Raw genomic sequence first — 20782 nt, 5'->3', positions numbered from 1 at the left:
GAGGGGAGCAGGAAGGAGAGGGGGAAGGAAATGCTCTCTGGAGGGAGAGCAAAAACTGTCCTTATTGTGGGCTGTAGTTTTCTTTGCTTGTGATGCCATTGCTACAAACTGCCAATAGGGGAACACCTTTCTATTTGTTTCTGTTGCCCCGAGTCACAGAAGGATGAAAATTACAGGTGTTAAGAAAGTGATTGAGGTGCAAGGGTATTTATGTGAGTGTTGGCTATGGCACCAAAGGTCAAGTTTGACAGCCTAAAATATCCTGTGCTTAACAACTGTCAGTTTGGGAAGCTAAACCAAGCAAAGACAGTTATGCAAGAGAGCAGCATTATATATGACAAAAGGCAGATATTAAATGTAATAAAAACAATACTGTTGTTTTTTTTAAAGTATCCAAAACTTTTGACATTTACCCTGATGACTGCTGAGTCCTATATGTACAATTGCAAAAATATTTGTGCATCCTGGCATGACTGTCTATTTTTGAGAAAACTAATTGGCAGGGAACTTTTTTTTTTTACATCAAAAAGGTGATTAAAGAGCATCTAAAGCTCCAGAAAAAAATAGCATGGTGCAATGGCTGTTTGGCAGCCTTTATACAGGATGTCACAACACATTTCCCAAAACTCTCTTGATGGGGATCCTCCCGGCAACGCACAGTGACAGTGAGCTTATTTCATGTGAAACGTGTGAACACGGTGGATGTGGATTGCCTGGAAGGCGGGCAGTGATGGAGATTAAAGTGAAATGCTGTCACTGAACATTTGCAGCCTCAGACTTTGGCATCCTAGCCATCATTCAAAACATGCTCTAACTGGGCAAGAGAGGCCGCATGATCAATTGATTTGAAAGGCTAAAATGTGGACGCAAACTCAGTGTCCATTGACGATGAATGGATAAGCAAAATATGGTGTTTATATGTACAATGAAATATATGCTTCAACTTCAAAAAGAAGGGAAATTTTGCAGCATGTTGAACAAGACAAATACTGCATGATTCCACTTATGGGAGGTACTTAGAGTAGTCAAAATCATAGAGACAGAAAATAGAATGGTGATGGCCAGGGGCTGGGTGAAGTGGGAAATGGGGAGTTGTTGACTGATGGGTATAGAGTTCCAGTTTTGCAAGATGAAAAGAGTTCTGGAGATGGGTGGTGGCGGTGGTGGCACAACAATATGACCGTATTTAATACCTATATTCTTAAAAATCCAAAGCTATATTCTTAAAAATAGTTCAGATGGTAAATTTTATGTTATGTATATTTTACCAAAATAAAAGTTGGGGTGGTGGGAGAAAGCTGGAGTGGCTTTATTGAAGCATCCATCTTATATAAAAACTGCTGTCTGAAATTTTAACCCTGCTATTTTGGCTTCTGTAAACGCTTGCTGGCTTAAATAATAAGGAAAATAAGACCACTCCCATCCAGAGAGGCCGTAAACTATGCCCCAGGCAGAGTTGTCAGTGCTGGCGCCAGACCAGGCCTTGAGATAGGGTCTCATGGCCCCTTCCCAGCACGCAGGCCTTCTTTCTCAGAAGGCCCAGAAGTCTCATTCCAAATCTGGGAGACAAAGGGCTGGAAAAAGTATAAATAAAGAGAGATGCCTCCATGTTGGGGGGCCCAGAATTTGAAAGACACATTTTTCTCTGGGCCTGCGCAGAATTTAATAATAAAATGTAACCCCCTTTCTCTAAGGGTGGCTTGGTATTTCTCCGGTCTTCTGTAACATTATTAACGTCAGACAAAGTAAACTGCAGAGCAATGAAAAATACCCGCTATAAAGAGGGACATTTTATAGCGATAAAAAGAGTCCATTGACAAGGAAGGGAACACACACCGAGCCAGTTATCAGGCTGCTATAATGAAGTGCCATTGGTTGGGTGGCTTGTAAACAACAGAAAGTTACTCCTCACAGTTCTGGAGGCTGGAAGTCCTGTCAGGCCGGTAAGCTCGGACAAGCAGAGTAGGGAAACCAAGACAGTTAAACAAGCAGTTTGCAGCAATCTAGTAGATCCTATCTTCCTTAAACCAGGCACACTTATGAGTGGATGATTTGTACTTCTCCTCCCCAGCCAGGGGGTAAATAGCTTAAATCACCCTACTCAGGGAGACAGAGAGCAGAAATCCGTTCCTGTCATTTGCCAACCACACCCAAGGACAGATGAAGTTAAAGGAATAAATCTCGTTTTGGCACATCAGACTGCACCCTCTCCAATCCGGGACCCTTTGGGGGATGACCCTTCGGACATCCCTCTCACAATCCTGGCCCCCCCCCCCCCGCCAGCCTGATCGCCCCTTACTGCCTCTGCATGCTGGCCTGATCGCCCCTAACTTCCCCTCCTGTTGGCCTGGTCGCCCCTAACTGCCACCCCTCCTGGCCTGGTTGCCCCCAACTGTGCCCCCTGCCAGCCTGGTCTCCCCTCACGGCCCCCCTGCCAGCCTGGTTGCCCCACGCAGCCTGCTGTTCAGTTGTTTGGTTGTCCCTCACTAACCCCCCTGCTGGCCTGGTCCTAGGCAGCCATCTTGTGAGGGTGTGAGGGTTAATTTGCATATTACCTCTTTATTATATAGGATGATCCCATTTATATAAATTCCTGGAAAAAGCAAAAGTATAGGATGAAGAACAGATGGATGCTTGTCAGAGATACACTGCGTCTTCAGTTCCTGCCCTTTGCTGTGTTCTGCTAGGACACTGGACTTTTTCTGTATTGCTGTGCCCCTCACTCCCTCTCTGCCTGAAGCACCCCTCCCACAAGCTCCCTTAGGTTTAAGCCTCTACATTCTGCATATTAGTTTTGGCTCCTCATCTGCTTTCATTTTCCAAAACTGTGTTGACGTCTCTTGACACCATCATCATTTTTCCCTTCTCTTTAACCCTATGGGTTTATGGTCTTTTTATTTCTTTACTGTTATGACTGTGAGGATTTGGGAGAAAACAGATAAATACATATTCAGTGTACTTACACAAGCTCTTCTTTAATCAAGTCTAAAACATTACAGTTTAGCTAATGGGTATTATTTTCATATATATTTTATCTCTCTGGCCAACCTCAGAAAGCGTAGATGTTTACCAGACATGATCACTGTAAGTATCTCCATGCAAGCCAGTGGATTTTTGTCTCCCAGAGTGGACACACTTAAGAGAGTTGTCACGTGGTTTCAGGTCTAGCAGCCAGAATTTCCAGCAGCTGCCTGGGGTGTGGGCCAGAGTTCCTGGGAATCCGTCAAACCAGTGGTTTTACAAAGGGCTGTGGGAACTGGGCTGCCCACTAATAGTGGTGAGCTGGTGACTTGGCAAAGGAGACGAGGGCCTTTGTATGTCTGTGAGCAGCATCCCAGTAGTCACGCTTATAATCAGGACCCAGAAATGCCTTTTCATCACTTACATCATAATCATCCCTTCATAGAGAGGCACAAAAATAGTGTGGAACTGGCACTGACTCCCATAGGAATCATTCCTGTTCTAATTTTTCCTACGGCATCTTGACCTTCATTCCCAAGTGGTCTTAAAGTGACAAGACAGTAATACTCAAGTCTTCCACACCGAGAAAACTGCAGGGTCCCAGGCAGCAGTGGGGCGTGTGTTCCCCTCTTTAGCTGCCACAGCAGAGCTAAAGTGGTGCCAAGTGGTGGCTTTGAAAGCTTGGGCCACACAAATGTAGATTGCAGATTGTAACATGCCCTGCATACTACATCTCATTTTTTAACAAATCTGCCACTGTTTATCTTTGCCAGCTGGCCCTAAAATTTTAGGTCTTATAATTTTATAAAACTACTAGAGGCCCAGTGCATGGATTCATGCACATTGAAAGGAAATTAATTAAAAGGTGGCTGGTGGGGTGGGACTGGGCCAGAAGAGCCAGACACGCCCTGGAGTCAACCTCCCACGTTCCCTCCCTGGCCACTGCACCTGGGGCAGCACTGGGGCTCTAAGGGCATCTGCGGAGTGAGCAGGGTCCCTCTGGCAGGTGAGCTCCCTCGGCTCAAGTTGGTGTGACGACTCCCCAGCAGCTGAGGGCCCCTCTCTTCCTCTGTCCTCTCATTGGGGCTGGTGGCCCAAGGGCTCTTCTTGGAGGTGATTTGAACCATAAGGTCCACCACCTATTGCTATAGACAAACTCATTGTCGTCCCAGGAAATGAGCTCGACAAAGTGGTCATGGAGGGCAATGCCAGCCCCGGCATCGAAGATTGAAGAGTGGGTTAAAGTTGCAGGAGACAAGCTGGTCCTGCGTAGCCCAAGATGCCCTTTAGGGAGCACTTTGATGCTGCCTTTCCACCTTGATGTTATCATATCTGACAGTTTTCTCCAGATGACAGTTCAAATCCATGACCAGCACATTGTGGCTGGGGACACGGAAGGTATGCCCGTGTGCTTCCATCCAGCTCAAGGATGACCTTGCCCACAGCACTGTCAGTACCAGAAGCAAGAATGATGTCCTGGGCAGCCCCTCAGCCATCATGACACGGCTTCTGAGGGGCCATCACGGTCTTCTGGTGGCAGAGATGGCATGGGCTATGGCCATGTCACTTAATCATGCCCAAGTTGTCATGGGTGACCTTGGCCAGCGGAGCCAGGCAGTTGGTACAAGAGGCATTGCTGACAATATTGAGGAAGTCATACTTTTCATGGTTCACGCCCATCACAAATATGGGGGCTCCTTGTTTGAATGTCCTGTTTGAGCCTCTTTAGGTGGGTGTTGTTTATGCTGCTGGAAGATTCCTAAATGATTCAGCTGAATGTATTTTGAATCTCAGCAGGTTATAATAGACCCAGTCTTAGCTGAAGAACCTTATCCTACCTAGGTAAAATTATTTTATTGTAACATCACTGACCTAGTAGTACTGCATGGGTTTTTCTCAACTTGTCACGAAACAATCACAGAAACTCTTCCACAGATTGTTGGTGGGGGGATGAATGGATGCGATACAGTGATTCTTGCTTCCTGGGATGGAATAGTTTTTATTTATTAACAGTCCTCTAGGTCCTCTGTTACTGACAGCTTCAGAGATCTGAACTGAAGTGCTAGCCAGGCAGGCCAACTTTATGAACAGACGGATGCAATTTCACAATTGTGGGTGTGAGAATGGCAACCTTTAGTTCAGAAGTTGAGGGTGGTGATCCTGAGACATCATTAGCATCAATGGCATCTGTGCTGTCACTTTTTGTTTTGTTAATCCTCACCCGAGGATATTTTCCCATTGGTTTTAAGGGAGTGGAAAGGAGGGAGAGACAGAAACATCAAAGTGAGAGACACATCAATTGGTTGCCTCCTGCACGTGCCTTGACCAGGGCTGGGGATCAAGCCTGCAACCGAGGTACCTGCCCTTGACCAGAATGGAATCCAGGACCCTTCAGTCCAGGGGCCGATGCTTTACGAGCCAAACCGGCTGGAGCTATGTATCCTTTTTATTTCTATTTATGCCTTTTATTTTTCCTTTGTCATTTTTTGCCAGAGTTGAAATCTATCACTCCTGTTGAGCAATGTAAAATTCTACTGCAAATCCATGAGAACTGGTTTACAGTATGTGGATAAATATATTGAAGAATGAACAAATGAGAGTCCAGTTTGGCCTAGAACACTGGCAGGCAGCTCTGGGGTTGGGTAGTTGGCCAGGAGCAATGTCCCCTCGGCCCCCAGGTGGAGGGCCTGCCACGAGGAAGGCACCTCAGGAGAGCCAACCTGGCTTTTCTGGGACTGTCCACAGATCTGCCTGGGACCAAGTCTCTCTTGAGGGGCCAAGAGCTTGTGCAGACTTGTTTCTGGGTAGCTGGACAGGGCCAAGCAAGGGTAGAGACCAGGCGTGGGAATCAGCAGTATTCTTCGGACTGTAAAAGTCCATCTTGAATGTTCTATTTCTAAAGCCAAATAGCGGCATTCTTCCTGTAGCCCCCAAAGTGAAGGTCTCAGAGCAGCAGGGAGAGAGATGCACACGGTCTCCCTTGCTGCTTCTCGGCCCTGGGCCTGGACAAGGGACAGACTGCGCCGTAGGGATGAGAAGCAGCAAGGAGAGGATGTCTCCCACCCTGATGAGCATGAGCACAATGCTGCCACCTGCAGACACGCCAGGGACATACATGACTTGAAATCTCACGGAGACTGAGTTTCCCGTTTCTCCTTAGAAGACCTGTGCATGGGAAATGAAAGCTCTTTTCCTCTCCCGGGAAGGGACTGGGGTGGACAAGAGCAGCTGCAGAAAGAACAGGAGCCCAGATTCTAGATGCAATGACAAATTTTATTCCCTAGGAACAAAGATATGTGGGAAGGAAACTCCAAAAGGAAACAGGAGCATGAATAACAAAATGATACTAGGGAGGTGTGGCTCAGGAGTCAAGATGGACACTCCACAGTGGAGCTGGTCGTGCCCTGGTTTCTTAGATTAAATCTGCGCCACTCCCAAGTGCCCATTGGATGTGGGGCTGGAGGCTGCGGGCGGAACGCTTCCCCTACTCTACACAAAGGAGATGAATGTACCTGTCTGTTCTGAGAGGCCTCCCAGGAACACCAAAACCTCCCTCTCAAGAATGGAGGTAGACAGATAAGAACAGAGGGGCCTGTGTGTCACCGATAACCTGAAAGCAGGCACAGCGGCCCTGTGGCTTCGCTGGGCGCATGGGAAGTAACAGCACTTTGTGGTGGAGGTGGTCGACCTTGCCAGAACAGGCCCATGGCAGTTGCAACCTGCACTGCGGGCTCCACTCACTTCAAAGGAACTTTATCCTTTCCCCAGAGGATTCCCTTCTATCTTCTTTTCTGGCAACACCCTGTCCCACCCTCACACCTCCAAAGCCTGACAGCTCCTAGCACAGACCCCTAGGATTACAGAGTCCTTTGGTGTGGGCCCGGTCATCTGGCCATCCAGCCCCCTGCAGTACACATCAAGTAGTGCATCCCTGTTCCACAGGGTAGACTCAGGCTGGGCCCGAGTCCAGATCACAGTGAGGTCTCCTGGACGATGAAGGTGGGGCTGCTCCCTGGGTGGAGGGGGCCTTTGATAGGCTCTGCCACGGCCTCCTTGTCTCTGATGCCCTTCAGCATCCCATTACTCATCTTCTCGGGGAGCACTGTGGTGTCCCCAAAGAGGCCCTGCAGACACAGAGCAAAGCGAGTGAAACAGGAAGTAGCAGACAAAGGGCTGGGGAAGCGACTCAAGCAGAAAAGGTGAGACGCTGCTCTGAGCCCAGCTGGAAGGGAGAGCAGCATGAGGGGAGGGGAGAGGAGAGGCCAGCACGCGGTACACTCTCCCCACTCAGACCCCTCTGTCCACCGGGCCAGAGCTCTCCTGAGGCAAATACCAGAAAAAGGGGTGCTGGGTGGGGGAGAAAGCAAAGGGGTGGAAGGAAACCCGGAAGGTCTGGCGGTGGTCTGGAGAGAGAAGGAGGGGGCCATGTGGGCAATAAGGGCGCTACCTGGCTGTGGCTTTTGCAGCGAAGTCGCTTCTGGCAGGACACAGGCAGGAGGGCAAGGAGTTTTGGCACCACTGGGTAAATGGTCCGAGGGTTCAGGGTCCGGCCCCGCATTCCCCCTGAAGGTCAAGGCGCTTGCGTTTTAACAGGTAACCAGTGTTCACAACCCAGAAAGCCCTCTGTTCTCAGGGCTCCCAGCTCCAGCCCTGCCCACCTGCTAGAGCTCAGCCAAGAAACCTGATGGTTAAGGATACCAGGAGCCCAGAAGGCAGGGTCAATTCTCCCCCCAAAGTCCGGATTCCCTGAGCGCCCTCCCTGTCCATCCTGCTCCTGGGTGATGCCTCCCACACCCTCTCACCAGTGAGGAGACTGACAAGCAGGCCCACCACAATGACTGTGGTGGAGTTGTGAGCGCTGTACCACAGATAGGACAGGGAGTAGAGCCGCTGCAGTCCCGTGGGCCTGAGGAGACAGAGGGGGAGGACAATTCGGTGACAGGGTGTTCCTTGGTCACCTGGCTCCGCTCACCTGCAGGGACCTAGGATCCTGGGATCCAACATTTCCCCGGGGTTTCTGGTGGCCCATTCCTTATCAGGGCCCCTGGGGAACCCCTCAAAAATGAGCTAGTCTCCCTAAAGCTCCCCAAGGAGAAAGACAGTGAGGCCCAACTCACCTGGAGAGGGTGGTCGAGGGCATCGGCGTGGTCATGGCAATGGTGGACAGATTGCTGGGCAGGGAAAAGTGGGACCCATTCAAGGGCAAGGGTGCCGGGCCAGAGCCCATTCTGGTCACGATGCTCCCAATGCCGATCCAGAAGGCCATGATGAGTCCAGCCAACAGGCCCACAACGGCACCCTGCCAAAGACGGCACACTCTCGTCACACTGCCAGCCCTGCCAACCTCCACACCAGTTCCCACACTCATGGTCCGTCCCTGCATGGACAGGGGAGCAGATGGGTCACTCACAGGAGGGTTGGCGCAGGGGAAGAACATCCCAAGGCAGAAGAGTCCGAGCAGCGGCCCCCCCACCATGCCAAAGATGCTGATGGCTGCCTGTGGAGAGCAGGGTTGGGAAAAGAACACTTAGGCTCAGAGACGCCAGCCTCACCAACACTGCCTCAGAGCCCGAGCTCTCCCACCGGGAGCCCACCCCGTGCAGGATTCCAGACGTCAGGAATGGGAAAGGGAAAGTGCTCTGGGCTCTGCTCTGAAGTGGATCCTGAGAAGTCTCAGAGCCAACAACGTCCCAGGAATGACCCTGGGGCTTTCGGCTACTTGAATCTGTTTCCAGTTAAAGGCAGCCCATAAAGCAGAATTTCTGATGCCTGCCCCAGTCATTCCCTTCACATTAGCTACCTCCTCAATTTCCAGTTTCAATCTGCTCCTTCTCTCCCCACACATTGCTTTCTTCCCCCCACAGTCATTACCTGCAGCACTGGTCCCATCTGGGAGGAGATATAGGCCATTCCCAGGCAGAGCAGCCCATAACTACAGGCTGGGAAGAGAAGGGAGGAAACAAGAGGTGAGTCAGCACACCAAAAAGGGGAGGGAAGTAGAGCAAAGCTCCTTCCCCACACAAATCACTGCCTGTGTCGTTGGAAACAGGGCACACACTCCATGCCCCGACTCCGGTCCCTCCCGCCCTGTCCTCACACCTGTCTGACTCAGAGACCCCGGGCAGTGCCCTCAGCTGGGCACGAGGTGGGTGCTTCACTCGGCAAGCAGCAAATGCTGAGCCCCGGCTAAAGGTGGGGCTTTAAAGCAGATGGTGACAGTGCTTAGGGCGAACCCGAGAAAGACGCGACTGAGAGGAGGAAGCATCATCTCACCAAGGATTCTGGAAAGCATGGTGGCCCGGGCTTCTGAGAACTGAGGGAACCAGGGTCGAACCAGGTCTTCCATCGTAACAGTTGCCAGTGAGTTAAAAGCAGAGGATATGGTGCTGAAAGGAGGAAGAGAAAGACAAGGTGCTCTGAGAGAAGCAAACCAACAAGGGAGGCTATTGAGGGACAGCGCCCTGGAGGTAGAGGATGGTGCAGCCAAGAAACCTTCCTCCCAGGTGGCAGCCCAGGAAGAGGCCCCGGGGGCAAGGAAGAGGCCAGGGGGTAAGGAAGAGGCGGGGGTGGGGGGGTTAAGGACACGTGACCTTTTCTGCGTGGGGTACAGGTTTTATTCTGTAGATCAACTGCTATTATAAATAAACGAAGACTCCTTTGTCAAAGGGAGCATCTCCAGAGAGGACGTGCTCCGTCCTACACAGAGGGGCTGCCCCTCGTCACCCAGATGGATGGCATAACGAGGGATCGTCCCCTCTGCCCCTCACTCTGTACTAAGCAGGGTCAGCTGCGCCGAGCCCGAGGGGAAGGGTCAGAGGTACCTGAGGGAGCCACTGAAGAGGCAGGCGACAAAGAGCCCAGGCAGGCCGGGCAGGCCCCTCAGGAGATCCATCACAAAGTACAGCACGAACTGCGGGCAGAACACAAGTGCACAGCTCTCCTGAGGGGAGCCCTTCCCCAGAGCAAGACGCACAGGAAGCCCCCTGTACGTGCCCCAGCCGGTCTGGATCATCAGGAAGAGGGCCAGGCACTGAGGGTGACCCCACAGTAAAAAAAGAGAAAATGGACTCTGGAAAGAGGAAGCAGTTCGCACCCCAACACACTGGCCACCTTGTTGAGCCTCTTTTCTCTATGAAGGGAGGCTGTTGGGAGGGTTACATGAGACCAGGTGGTGGCAGCTCCCAGCAAGGCATATGTGCCCCTGATGAGCCACCCAGCAGGGTCAGCAATGTGATCAGTGATGCTGGGGTCCTCACCAAATGGACAGAATCCCACAGTGGAAAAGAACGCAAATCCACTTGCTGCCCAGGGTGGGAGTCCTTTCTGCAGCCGCCCAGACACTCCTCTTCAGGGGCCCAGTTGACCCTTCCTGGCACAGAAGGCGGCCAGGAAGGCCTCCTCACCTGGTCGGGCGCTGCCTCCGACTGTTGGGTGCTCATGGGATACTCCTTGTAGTAGGTGAACATGACCAGGCCAATGAGGCAGCTCATGCAGAGGACCACCTGCTGGCAAGGGAAGACCGCATAGCAGGAGCTGCAAGAGGCCAGGGGAGAGAGGGGCTTAACAGATACCCTCAAGCATGTCCCTGAGCCTCAAAAAGCAGACTCACGTCCTGACCCCAATGGGGGGCTATGAGCTCTGACATCCTGTCCCCACCCAGCCTGCCTCCATGGACCTAGGACCCTCTCTCCCTCCAGCCCTTGCTCCCGCCCTCCTGTCCGCGCACTCACAGTATAGCAGCCTTCTCTGTGCGGGAGCTGAGGTAGCGCTGCACCTGCGCCTGGTTCACCCCATACAAGGAGAGCATCATGAAGACACCCCCGAAGGCCAAGGTCCAGAAAGTGTGCCGCACAAAAGGGTCCGGATCTAGCCTGCAATAAACGCCACCTGGTCACTGTGCCATAGTCCCAGAGAGACCCAGCCCTCCTCACTCTCCTTCAGCGGGGCTCAGAGGGGAGCAGAGACACCACTGTGAGGGCTAAGGAGCTGCTGAAGGCAAGCACTGGATGGACTCAAGGGATGGTAGCAAGTTGGAGGGAGGGCTCAGTTCTCCAACCTAGGCCTAAATACAACCTGACCCTCCTTAACCACCAGCCACACCCGTGATCAGCCCCCACCTCTGCAGTCCCGGCTTCCCACCTCTCTCGGTGCCGCACCTAAGGCTTCCACAGCTTGCCCTCTGCTCACAACCCTGAGCTCAGACTCTAGGATAGGTCCAGCTTCTAGGCACAAGAGACCCCTAGGCACGAGGGGTGTACTTACTTGATCCCAGAGATACGGTGATGCTGGGAAGCCACATCCCACACACGCTCCAAGCCGCCCACCTTGGCCGACCCCACAATGATAACCGCCAGCTGCCCTAGGAACATGACCAGTGTCTGGAACACATCTGTCCAGATGACTGCCTTCAGCCCACCCTGTAAGAAAAAGCGCATGCCTGACACCATGTCTTCAAAACCATCTACCACTGAGGACACCCTACCACCAGCAAGGGCACTAGACTGCTGCCAGGGGCATAATTACTGAGACCCCGCTGACATCATTTTGAACCCATCCCCTACCTTCATATGCCATCCCCTCTACTACATCCCACCCACCATAATCCCATCCCATCTCCTATATCTCATTTCATTCCACTTTCTCAACTATATTCTTTTTTGTATGTGTTAATCCTCACTCGAGGATATTTTTCCACTGATTTTTAGGGAGAGTGGAAGAGAGAGGGAAAGACAGAGAAACATCAATGTGAGAGAAACACATCAATTAGTTGCCTTCTGAATGAGCTATGACTAGGGCCTGGGCTGGGAGGAGCCTGCAACCAAGGTACATGCCCTTGACCAGAATTGAATCTGGGACTCTTCGGTCCCGCAGGCTCAACTAAGTTCTTATCTCATCTCCTACCTTCTTATCTCATCCATCCCTTCTTTTCCTTTTCTTCCCATCCTCCCTCCTTACTTTATCTCTCCCCCCTCCCCTAAGACTTATTGCACTTACCAGAGCAGTGTAGACAGTACAGACAATGCCTAGGGTCAGCACAGAGAGCCAAATATCAAAGCCAGTCACTGTAAAGAGATAAAAGTCACATTTCTGTCTCTGGAAGAGGATTGCCAGGAGGGGACGCCAGAGAAGCCCTGGTAAGGCAGGAAGCACCTGGTCACCTGCCCCTCCCACAGGAGCTTTCCCAGCCTGGGAGCCAGGGGCTAGGACTCCTCACCTGCATTGAGCGCCAGTGATGGTGCATAGAGCACAACCCCCATGTAGATCACCTGTTGGGTAGGAAAAGGAGAACGTGAGGGGAAGAGGAGATGAGGGTGGGCACAGGAGGTAAGATGGACCTCAACTCCAATATCCCAACGGCCTCCTCTCCCCTAGGCTCACTACCCTCTCCCTTCTGCCAAAGTTTGGCTTGCTGCCACCCTGCTGTCCATGCTGGAACTTGAAGGGATGGGAAGCAGGGTGCCTCTGGGGCTTCAGTAACCCTGATCCCACGTGCCAGTTTGAGAGCAGGGAGGCTCCAACTGCCTCAGCAGCCTGAGTTCAGGTCCCCCTCCCATGCCTTGGGCTCAATTCTAGCCTCAATCTACTTACCATCTGAAAGATGAAGGTAATGGTCCCACAAACCCGCACAGTCTTATTGAATCGGAGCTCCAGGTACTAGGTAGTATAAAAAAATAAGAAAAAGGTATTCGTCCCTACTCCACCCACCACAATTTCCCTCAAGAGGTCCAGAAACACAAGGGAATATCCAATTCATATCCACTCTTGGCCCCGCTCGTACAGCACCCTCCTCCCCGAATCTGACCTCACTTGGAAAGAACCTATGAACACACGATATGGTGCTGTCACTCTCAGTAGGCAGAGGTAATCTGGGGCTCCAGATCCCTCATCTGTGCCCTGTTCCTCCTCTCCTTCCCCAAGAACCTGAGGGTTCAATGTGCCCCTCCCTTCCTCTCTGCTTACCTCATAGGCACTGGTGAGATGCAGACGGTAGAAGACAGGGATGAAGATGTGTGCAGGGATCAGCAGCCCCAGGAAATAGGAGCAGCCCAGGAACCAATACTGGGTCCCAAATTGGTAGATCTCGGACGGCACACCCAGGATGGCCACAGCTGACTGGAAGGTGGCCAGCAGGGACAGCGCCACGGGAAGGCAGCCCATTTTGCGGTCCGCCATCTGCAGCTGACCAATGGTATGCCGGCCCCAGCCACGACAGGCATGGTAGAGCCCAATGGCAAGGGAGAGAACCAGCAGCAGGGCGAAGACCACATAGTCCACAGGGGAGAAGACGGTGTATTTTACCGTGCTTGTGTTTGAGGCAGGGGAGAGAGGAGCGAAGGTGGTCACCCCCACTCTCATGTTCTATCTATGACCTGCAGCCACTTGCTTCTCCTGGGGTCGGGGCTGCCACTTGGCTGGGCAGTGGCAAGCAAGTGGCTACCACCTGGCTCTCAAGCACGTTTCAGTCTTCCTTCTCCACCAAGTGACACTGTCCAGGGTGGCCTGCAAAGGAATCAGCTGCTAGTCAGGCCTATCGTGCCTTCGCGGCCCCCCACTCCCAGGCCTGTGAGTCCCACACCCACCAAACTTGGACCAGCCACTTCTGTGGCAGACCTTGAAGGTCTGGAGGTCTTCGTATGACAAAAGAAGGGAGGAAGCAGCAGAGTGAGGCAGCCAATGTTATAGACTAGCAAGAAGCTAGGACACTTCCAGGACAAGTGGAGCAGGGAAACTGAGACAGAAGGTCCCAGGGCGCTCTCCCTCCAGGGAGCATGCCTGTGCCATTCCCTTCCCCTCTCTTCCCCCACAGGCACGTATCCTCTAACCTCTAAGGGACCCCATGAGACTTGCAACCAGGGGAGCAACGGGCAGCAGCAACTTGTCCTGGGTTCCCCCCCCCCCCCACCTGTCTCCAAGGCCCTCTTTCCCCTCTTTTCTCAGACTTCCCAGTGAGCCAAAGCAGTCCAGCCTCTCCTATTGCTTCTTCTATGCCCTTCCTTGTTTCACTGCCCTAAGTATGTTTTTACTGCAGTCAATAAATTCTTGCTTGCTTTTCTACACTTTGTCTCTTGATTGAAATTTTTCCTTCAAGAATCGAGGTCTCCTCCTCTCCCCAGTAACACCAGTAACTACTTGGCCAGCACCTTTTTGAGCACACACAGCTGTGAAATATAAGAACCTTCTTAGGTCTCCACCCCATAACAAAAGAAAAATCAACTCTAGCCCATGTTTCTGCCCCCCACTTGTAGGCGCAGACCCAGTCACTACAATATACTAAGCCAGCAGAGCCCAACCTGGCGCCACAGCCCAGTGGGGAAGAAGAAATGGAGACTAGTAACAGCATGGTTTCCTCCATTCCCCCTGACCTCAACTCCCACTTCCCATGATTCCCAGTTTCATCATGCTAATAGCACCTCTTCTCAGCACTGATTCCCAATGAGATCATCTCCATGGCAGCCCCAAACTCCATTCCAGGCATCGCTAGGTCAACCACTCCATTCTCCCCAACACTACTAGCCCTGCCACTTATCTCTCAGCTACTCTACCTGCAACACCACAATCAATAGCAGATCATGGAAGAGAAGTGGGATTCAAAAGTGAGAAGGGTTCCCTGCACTAAATGCAGGTGAAGCCACAGAAAGCATCCCTACTGCACAGCAGGAGTGGCCACAGCCCCGGCTGAGACGGGCTCTGGAACAGAACCTGACAGCGATGAATCAGTGGCAGAGCCCGAGGAACAGATTCCACACAGGCCACCACAAGCCCAGCTGGCAGCAGCAGCTGAAATCAATGAAAAGGCACGGAAGGCTATGTCCAAACTGGGTCTTCAACAGGTTACAGGGGTTCCTGGGGTCACTATCTGGAAATCTAAGACTATCCTCTTTGTCATTATAAAACCAGATGTCTATAAGAGCCCAGCTTCAGATATCCACATAGTTTCTGGGGAAGCCAAGATCAGGATTTATCTCAACAAGCACAGCTAGCAGCTGCTGAGAAATTCAAGTTTAAGGTGAAGCTGTCTCAAACATTAAATAAAACACAGACTCCAGAAAAAGGTACTTAAGAGAGAGAAACCAAGATGGCGGCATAGGTAAACACCTGAAATGGCTGCCTCGCACAACCACTTCAAAAATACAACTAAAAGACAAAACAGACATCATCCAGGACCACAGGAAGGCTGGCTGAGTGGAAATTCTACAACTAGAAGGAAAGAGAAAAGCACACTGAGACTCAGAGGAGGTGCGGAAGTAAAGTGCAGAGGTACGGAGGCGCACTCGGAAAGGGCTGGCGGCTGAGGACACGGTTGTCTTTTTCAATCAGGAGGGAGTCACAAGCTCTGAACTCCAGTTCTGCGAGTCTCTGGGGACCCAGACTCATACGGGGAGAAACTGGACTGTCTGGCATCGGGCGGAACTCGAGGGCGGCTTTCTCTCAGAGGTGCTTGCAGTGATTACCGGGACACTGAGACACGGGGCCTCTTAGGGTAGGACTGAGGAGCAGCCGTAGCTGTTTGCTCCGCCCTGTTGATTCCCTGAGACCTCGCCCCACCCAAGCTGTGCCCAGAGGCTTTTGCATATGAATGGGCTGGCCCTTTGAGATCTAAAATTACCTAACAAACTGCAGCTGGGTCAGAGAGACCCAGAACATCCAAAAGAAGGCTCAAGGCCCCACAGCAACTTGCATTGCTTCACAGCTGGACCTCATCTGGGCACCTCCAAACCCCAAACAAGGAAGAGGAATCTGCATATCTCTCCGTAGCTCCTGTTGGGTAGCCTCAGGCAGAGGCTAAATTAGCACCTCCTTAGAGATCCAAGAGCCAGTGTACCCAGTGGTCAGATTGGGACCATCCAGATTACAACTCCTCAGATCCATAAGGGACACACTCAGGGGGCAGACTCAGTGAGCACCAATGCCCCACTGAAGCAAGTCTTGCCCCAGAAGGGTGTCTTCAGCACAGAAGTTCTCCCACTGCAGGCACAGCTGATTCTCACAGACAATTGACCTGGAGGTCAATTCCTCCCAGTGATAACTACAACAATCAAGGCTTAACTACAACAAGACTGTGCACACAGCCCACAAAGGGGTGCACCAAGAGTGTCCACCTCAGGTAATTGGGGAGGCTGAGCCACTGGGCCCTATAGGACACCTAGCACAGAAAGCCACTCTATCAACACAGGGAAGCAGCCAAAATGAGGGGACAAAGAAACAGATCACAAATGACAGAAATGGAGGAAAGCAAACTACTGGATATAGAGTTCAAAACCACAGTTATAAGGTTTTTCAAGATTTTTCTAGAAACCGCCGATAAATTTAGTGAGACCCTCGAGGATATGAAAAAGGACCAACTAGAAATTAAGCATACACTGACTGAAATAAAGAATAATATACAGAGATCCATCAGCAGACAAGAGGATCCCAAGAATCAAGTCAAAGATTTGAAATACGAAGAAGCAAAAAACACCCAACCGGAAAAGCAAAAAGCAAAAAGAATCCAAAAATATCAAGATAGTGTAAGGAGCCTCTGGGACAACTTCAAGCGCACCAACATCTGAATTATAGGGGTGCCAGAAGAAGAGAGAGAGCAAGATATTGAAAACCTATTTGAAGAAATAATGATGGAAAACTTCCCCTACCTGGTGAAAGAAATAGACTTACAAGTCCAGGAAGCACAGAGAACCCCAAACAAAAGGAATCCAAAGAGGACCACACCAAGACACATCATAATTAAAATGCCAAGGGCTAAAGACAAAGAGAGACTCTTAAAAGCAGCAAGAGAAAAACAGTTAGTTACCTACAAGGGAGTACCCATACGATTGTCAGCTGATTTCTCACCAGAAACTATGCAGGCCAGAAGGGAGTGGCAAGAAATATTCAAAGTGATGAATACCAAGAACCTACAGCCAAGATTACTTTATCCAGCAAAGCTATCATTCAGAATTGAAGGTCAGATAAAGAGCTTCACTGATAAGAAAAAGCTGAAGGAGTTCACTACCACCAAACCAGTATTATATGAAATGCTGAAAGGTATCCCTTAAGAAGAGGAAGAAGAAGAAAAAGGTAAAGATAAAAATTATGGACAACAAATACATATCTATCAACAAGTGAATCTAAAAATCAAGTGAATAAAAAATCTGATGAACAGAGTAAACTGGTGAATATAATAGAATCAGGGGCATAGAAAGGGAGTGGACTGACAATTCTTGGGGGGAAAGGGGGGTGGGGGTGTGGGAAGAGACTGGACAAAAATTGTACACCTATGGATGAGGAAAGTGGGGAGGGGTAAGGGCAGAGGGTGGGGTGGGAACTGGGTGGAGGGGAGCTATGAGGGGAAAAAAGAGGAACAACTGTAATCATCTGAACAATAAAGATTTATTTTAAAAAAATAAAAGGTAAAAAAAAACAACACAGACTCCAACTGTACAAAAGTGAAGAGGAAGAGGCTGATGAAACAGATGTGGCAGTTAAGGACATAAAATTAAAACAAGACTGCCTGACCCAGCGTGGCTGTGGTTGAAAGTCGACCTATGAACCAGAAGCTCACGTTTTGATTCTTGGTCAAGGCACATGCCCGGGTTGTAGGCTCCATCCCCAGTGCGGGGCATGCAGAAGGCAGCCAATCAATGATTCTCTCTCACCATTGATGTTTCTCGCTCTTTCTTCTTCTCCCTTCCTCTCTGAAATCAATCTATAATAATAAAAGGGTAACATGCTAATTAGACCGGACATCATTCCGGGCTGGAGGGAAGCCCAGGTCCTGAGTGCCTGCTGGCGGCCTGAGCGAAGCCAGGGTCCCGGGTGCCAGAGGGAAGCCTGTGCCGGCAGCTGGGGGAAGGAAGGCCTACTCTTGCATGAATTTCGTGCATCGGGCCTCTAGTAAAAATATATATAAAAATAAACACACTTTAAAAAATAAAAATGAGGACTTTTTTGAGTTTCAAAAAAGTAACTGCAGCTTGGTTTGAAATCTGTTCTGTTTCTATCATTAATAAAGTTATAGCTTCTTGAAAAAACAGTGAGAGGGCAACGTGCTGGGACCAGCAGTTCAGAGTCAGGATCATAGAATACTTTGGGGAGAAGCAAACCAGCCAAGGAGCTGGGGCCAGGGGAACAGCCAGGGAGAGTGGTCTTATCCTGCTGGGGCAGACAACTTACCTAGAGAAGCAATCCCGGTCTGAGGCAGAGCTGCCTGAGAAGCTGTGTGTCTGGAGCTAGGCAGACTGAAGGTCTGGCTCTATATAAGCGGCTATTGCTGAGATCAGGAATTGGAAGGCGAAGGGAAACTCAGCAGCTGTTTGTTCTGGCCCCTTCAGGGAACCAATCACTGTGATCCAAATGGCCCTATTTCCCTAGGACCCCCAACTCCAGCTCCAGAACGGGAAGCAGGGAGCTCACAGGCAACAACATTCCTAGATGGATTAGGCTTTCACTCTAAGTCACACTTGGCACCGTGTCTTAAAGGGAACTGGAAAGGAGGGGCTGAAAGGTGGGAAAGTTACCTTTCTGACTCCAGCACAAGAGATGCTAATCCTCAAAGAATATACCATTGTCCTTAGAACAAGGACAGGATCATAGTATTTAAAAACTTAAAGGGATCTTAAGAGATCACTAAGATAACACCCTCATAACACCCTCCTTTACAAAGACACCAGGTGGAGATAACTCAGTGATCTTTTCAAACTACAGAGCTGATTGTGGCCACAGGCTAAATTAGAACCCAGGACTAATGTTTTCCCCACCCATCCACTCTCCATTAATACCATATGGTCTTTAGAGACCTTCCGACCTTTTCAACCTTTTTCATCTCATGGCACACACCACCTAATTATTAAAATTTCACCAGTGGCCCAATCCTTACTAACTAGGACAGAGACAGAATGTTCATTGTAGTCAGTCATTTGTGGAACAAAGTTTAGATTTCAACTAGTCTAGACACAGATCGTGCCTGATCAGCATGGCTCAGTGGTTGAGCACTGACTTATGAACCAGGAGGTCACGGTTCGATTCCCGGTCAGGGCACACGCCCAGGCTGCGGGCTCGATCCCCAGTGGGGCACATGCAGGAGGCAGCCAATCAATGGTTCTCTCTCATCATTGATGTTTCTATCTCTCTCTCCCTTCCTCTCTGAAATCAACAAAAATATATTTTGAAAAAACAGACAGATCATTATAAGCGATGTCTTCTGTTCTTGCCCAGTAGGAGAGAGCCTGGCTTTCCCTGGCTCTCCCACGCTGTGTTCTTGGGCAGATGTTGCCTGCTGGAATGATATGGCCTCACACAAATGAAACCTGAACTCTGAAACTCCTGGGGCCAATGAAGAGAGGAAATCAAAGCTAGCAACTCTTGGATCACAAGTTACAAATGTCAGTACTCCAAACAATGTTCCCAGTAGGCCACGGTGGTTTAACCTAAAGATGCCCTGGGTCTTTGAAGATTGCAACATCATGAGTTTTCTCACTCCCAGCAAATCTTTTACTGCTGTGATAGAGGTGACTGGAACTGCAGAAAGTAAGAGGTGGTGCTGTGTGCGAATAGAACGTTTAGTGGTAAAGCGTTCGTGATACGGATAGGCAGGTAGTTGGAGAAAGGAAGACTCTATAAACTAGAACACAGGCATGCAGACCTGGAGACAGCGGGAGTAAACTGACAGGGCTTCCTGGTTAAGTGTGGGGAACCCTCCTAGACGGCTATCTAGACAAGACAGAAAAAAACTTGACCCAGTAAAAAAAGTCTTCATCAGACACGATTCTAAGAACAGGACAGTGGCTAACAATTCTACACGGATCCAAACCCGATGGCCTTGTATCTCTGAAAGACTGTGAGCCAAAAGTAAGAACTGAGTTGCGTCATTACCATTGCAATACACAGGGCACAGATAGCTGGCGGTGGGACCCGTTTTAAAACACCTAAGACTGCCCTAGCCGGTTTGGGTCAGTGGATAGAGCATCAGCCTGCGGCCTGAAGGGTCCCAGGTTCGATTCCGGCCAAGGGCACATGCCTGGGTTGTGGGGGGTCGATCCCCAGTGGGGGGGGTGCAGGAGGCAGCCCATCAATGATTCTCTCTCACCATTGATGTTTCTATCTCTCTCTCCTTCTCCCTTTCTCTCTGAAATCAATATATTAAAAACAACAACAACAACAACAACGCCTAAGACAAGGAAGATAGTCTTTCCCACCACCCTACCCCTACCTACCCTCAGTCACAAGCTACATCGGATTGCTGGGACTCCTGCAAAGGATACGGGGCCACAGCGGGACCAAGCGTCCCCAAAAGATTCCTTCAAAATCTTGTGCCTAGAATTCCCGATGGTCTGAAAGGCTTTAAGGGGCCCTCACTAACATGTTAATGTTTCATTTACTAACTTCACGCTCACTTTAATTTCTAAGGCTTTCATTCTCAGCCTCAGCATCGCCGCCCCGCACCTTTGGCCAGAGCCCCGGGCACCCGAGGACCGCGCTCGCCTTTCCTTACCTCGTGGCTCAGGCGGCGTTGGGAGGTCCCGTCGTTCTACCCGAGATCAGCATCGCCCCCTTTTCCTGGGGAGGGAAGCGGGGATGAGGCTGCAGGGGAGCATCGCTCCCGCCCCGACCTCCGCGCCAGGGCTCCCGCCCCCGCGTGCTCCCGGGACGGAGGTGAAGGGGACAGGACGCCCGATGCGTCCGCCGCTCGTCTCCTCCCGCCAGGGTTCGCCCTTCGCCCTCCATTCCTCCTGATTTCCCGCTCTCCACCTTCCCTCCACGGGCGAGGTGGCAAGGACTACCAACCGCTTGGTCGCCCGCACCTGCGATTTTTCTGGGACCCACGCCGGGCACCGGCCACGGGGCC

The 20782-nt window shown here is 50.8% G+C and overlaps 1 protein-coding gene across 4 annotated transcripts; it reads right to left on the bottom strand.

Moving 5' to 3' along the window:
- Nucleotides 1–6213: 6213 nt before the first annotated feature.
- SLC5A6 (solute carrier family 5 (sodium/multivitamin and iodide cotransporter), member 6) lies at nucleotides 6214–20782 on the bottom strand. 4 transcript variants are annotated; one of them, XM_005874866.2, is made up of 17 exons: nucleotides 20722–20782; nucleotides 20429–20493; nucleotides 12922–13461; nucleotides 12550–12615; nucleotides 12176–12227; nucleotides 11956–12023; nucleotides 11224–11378; nucleotides 10692–10832; nucleotides 10365–10494; nucleotides 9783–9871; nucleotides 9235–9347; nucleotides 8833–8900; nucleotides 8372–8458; nucleotides 8079–8260; nucleotides 7764–7867; nucleotides 7409–7524; nucleotides 6214–7085 (listed from the first exon to the last, which is right to left on the bottom strand). In XM_005874866.2, the coding sequence occupies exons 3-17, from the start codon at nucleotides 13315–13317 to the stop codon at nucleotides 6933–6935; spliced, it is 1920 nt and encodes a 639-aa protein (XP_005874928.1). In that variant the 5' UTR covers nucleotides 13318–13461; nucleotides 20429–20493; nucleotides 20722–20782; the 3' UTR covers nucleotides 6214–6932. The 4 variants fall into 4 exon arrangements, with proteins under 4 accessions (XP_005874928.1, XP_005874929.1, XP_005874930.1 ...); XM_005874867.2 differs by having other exon boundaries at nucleotides 20739–20782; XM_005874868.2 differs by having other exon boundaries at nucleotides 20686–20774.

The sequence above is a fragment of the Myotis brandtii genome, unplaced genomic scaffold (genome assembly GCF_000412655.1).
Source record: "Myotis brandtii unplaced genomic scaffold, ASM41265v1 scaffold454, whole genome shotgun sequence".
In the NCBI taxonomy this organism is placed as follows: domain Eukaryota; kingdom Metazoa; phylum Chordata; class Mammalia; order Chiroptera; family Vespertilionidae; genus Myotis; species Myotis brandtii.
The sequence above is the reverse complement of the archived record's forward strand: the minus strand, read 5'-3'. Positions and strand labels throughout refer to the sequence as shown.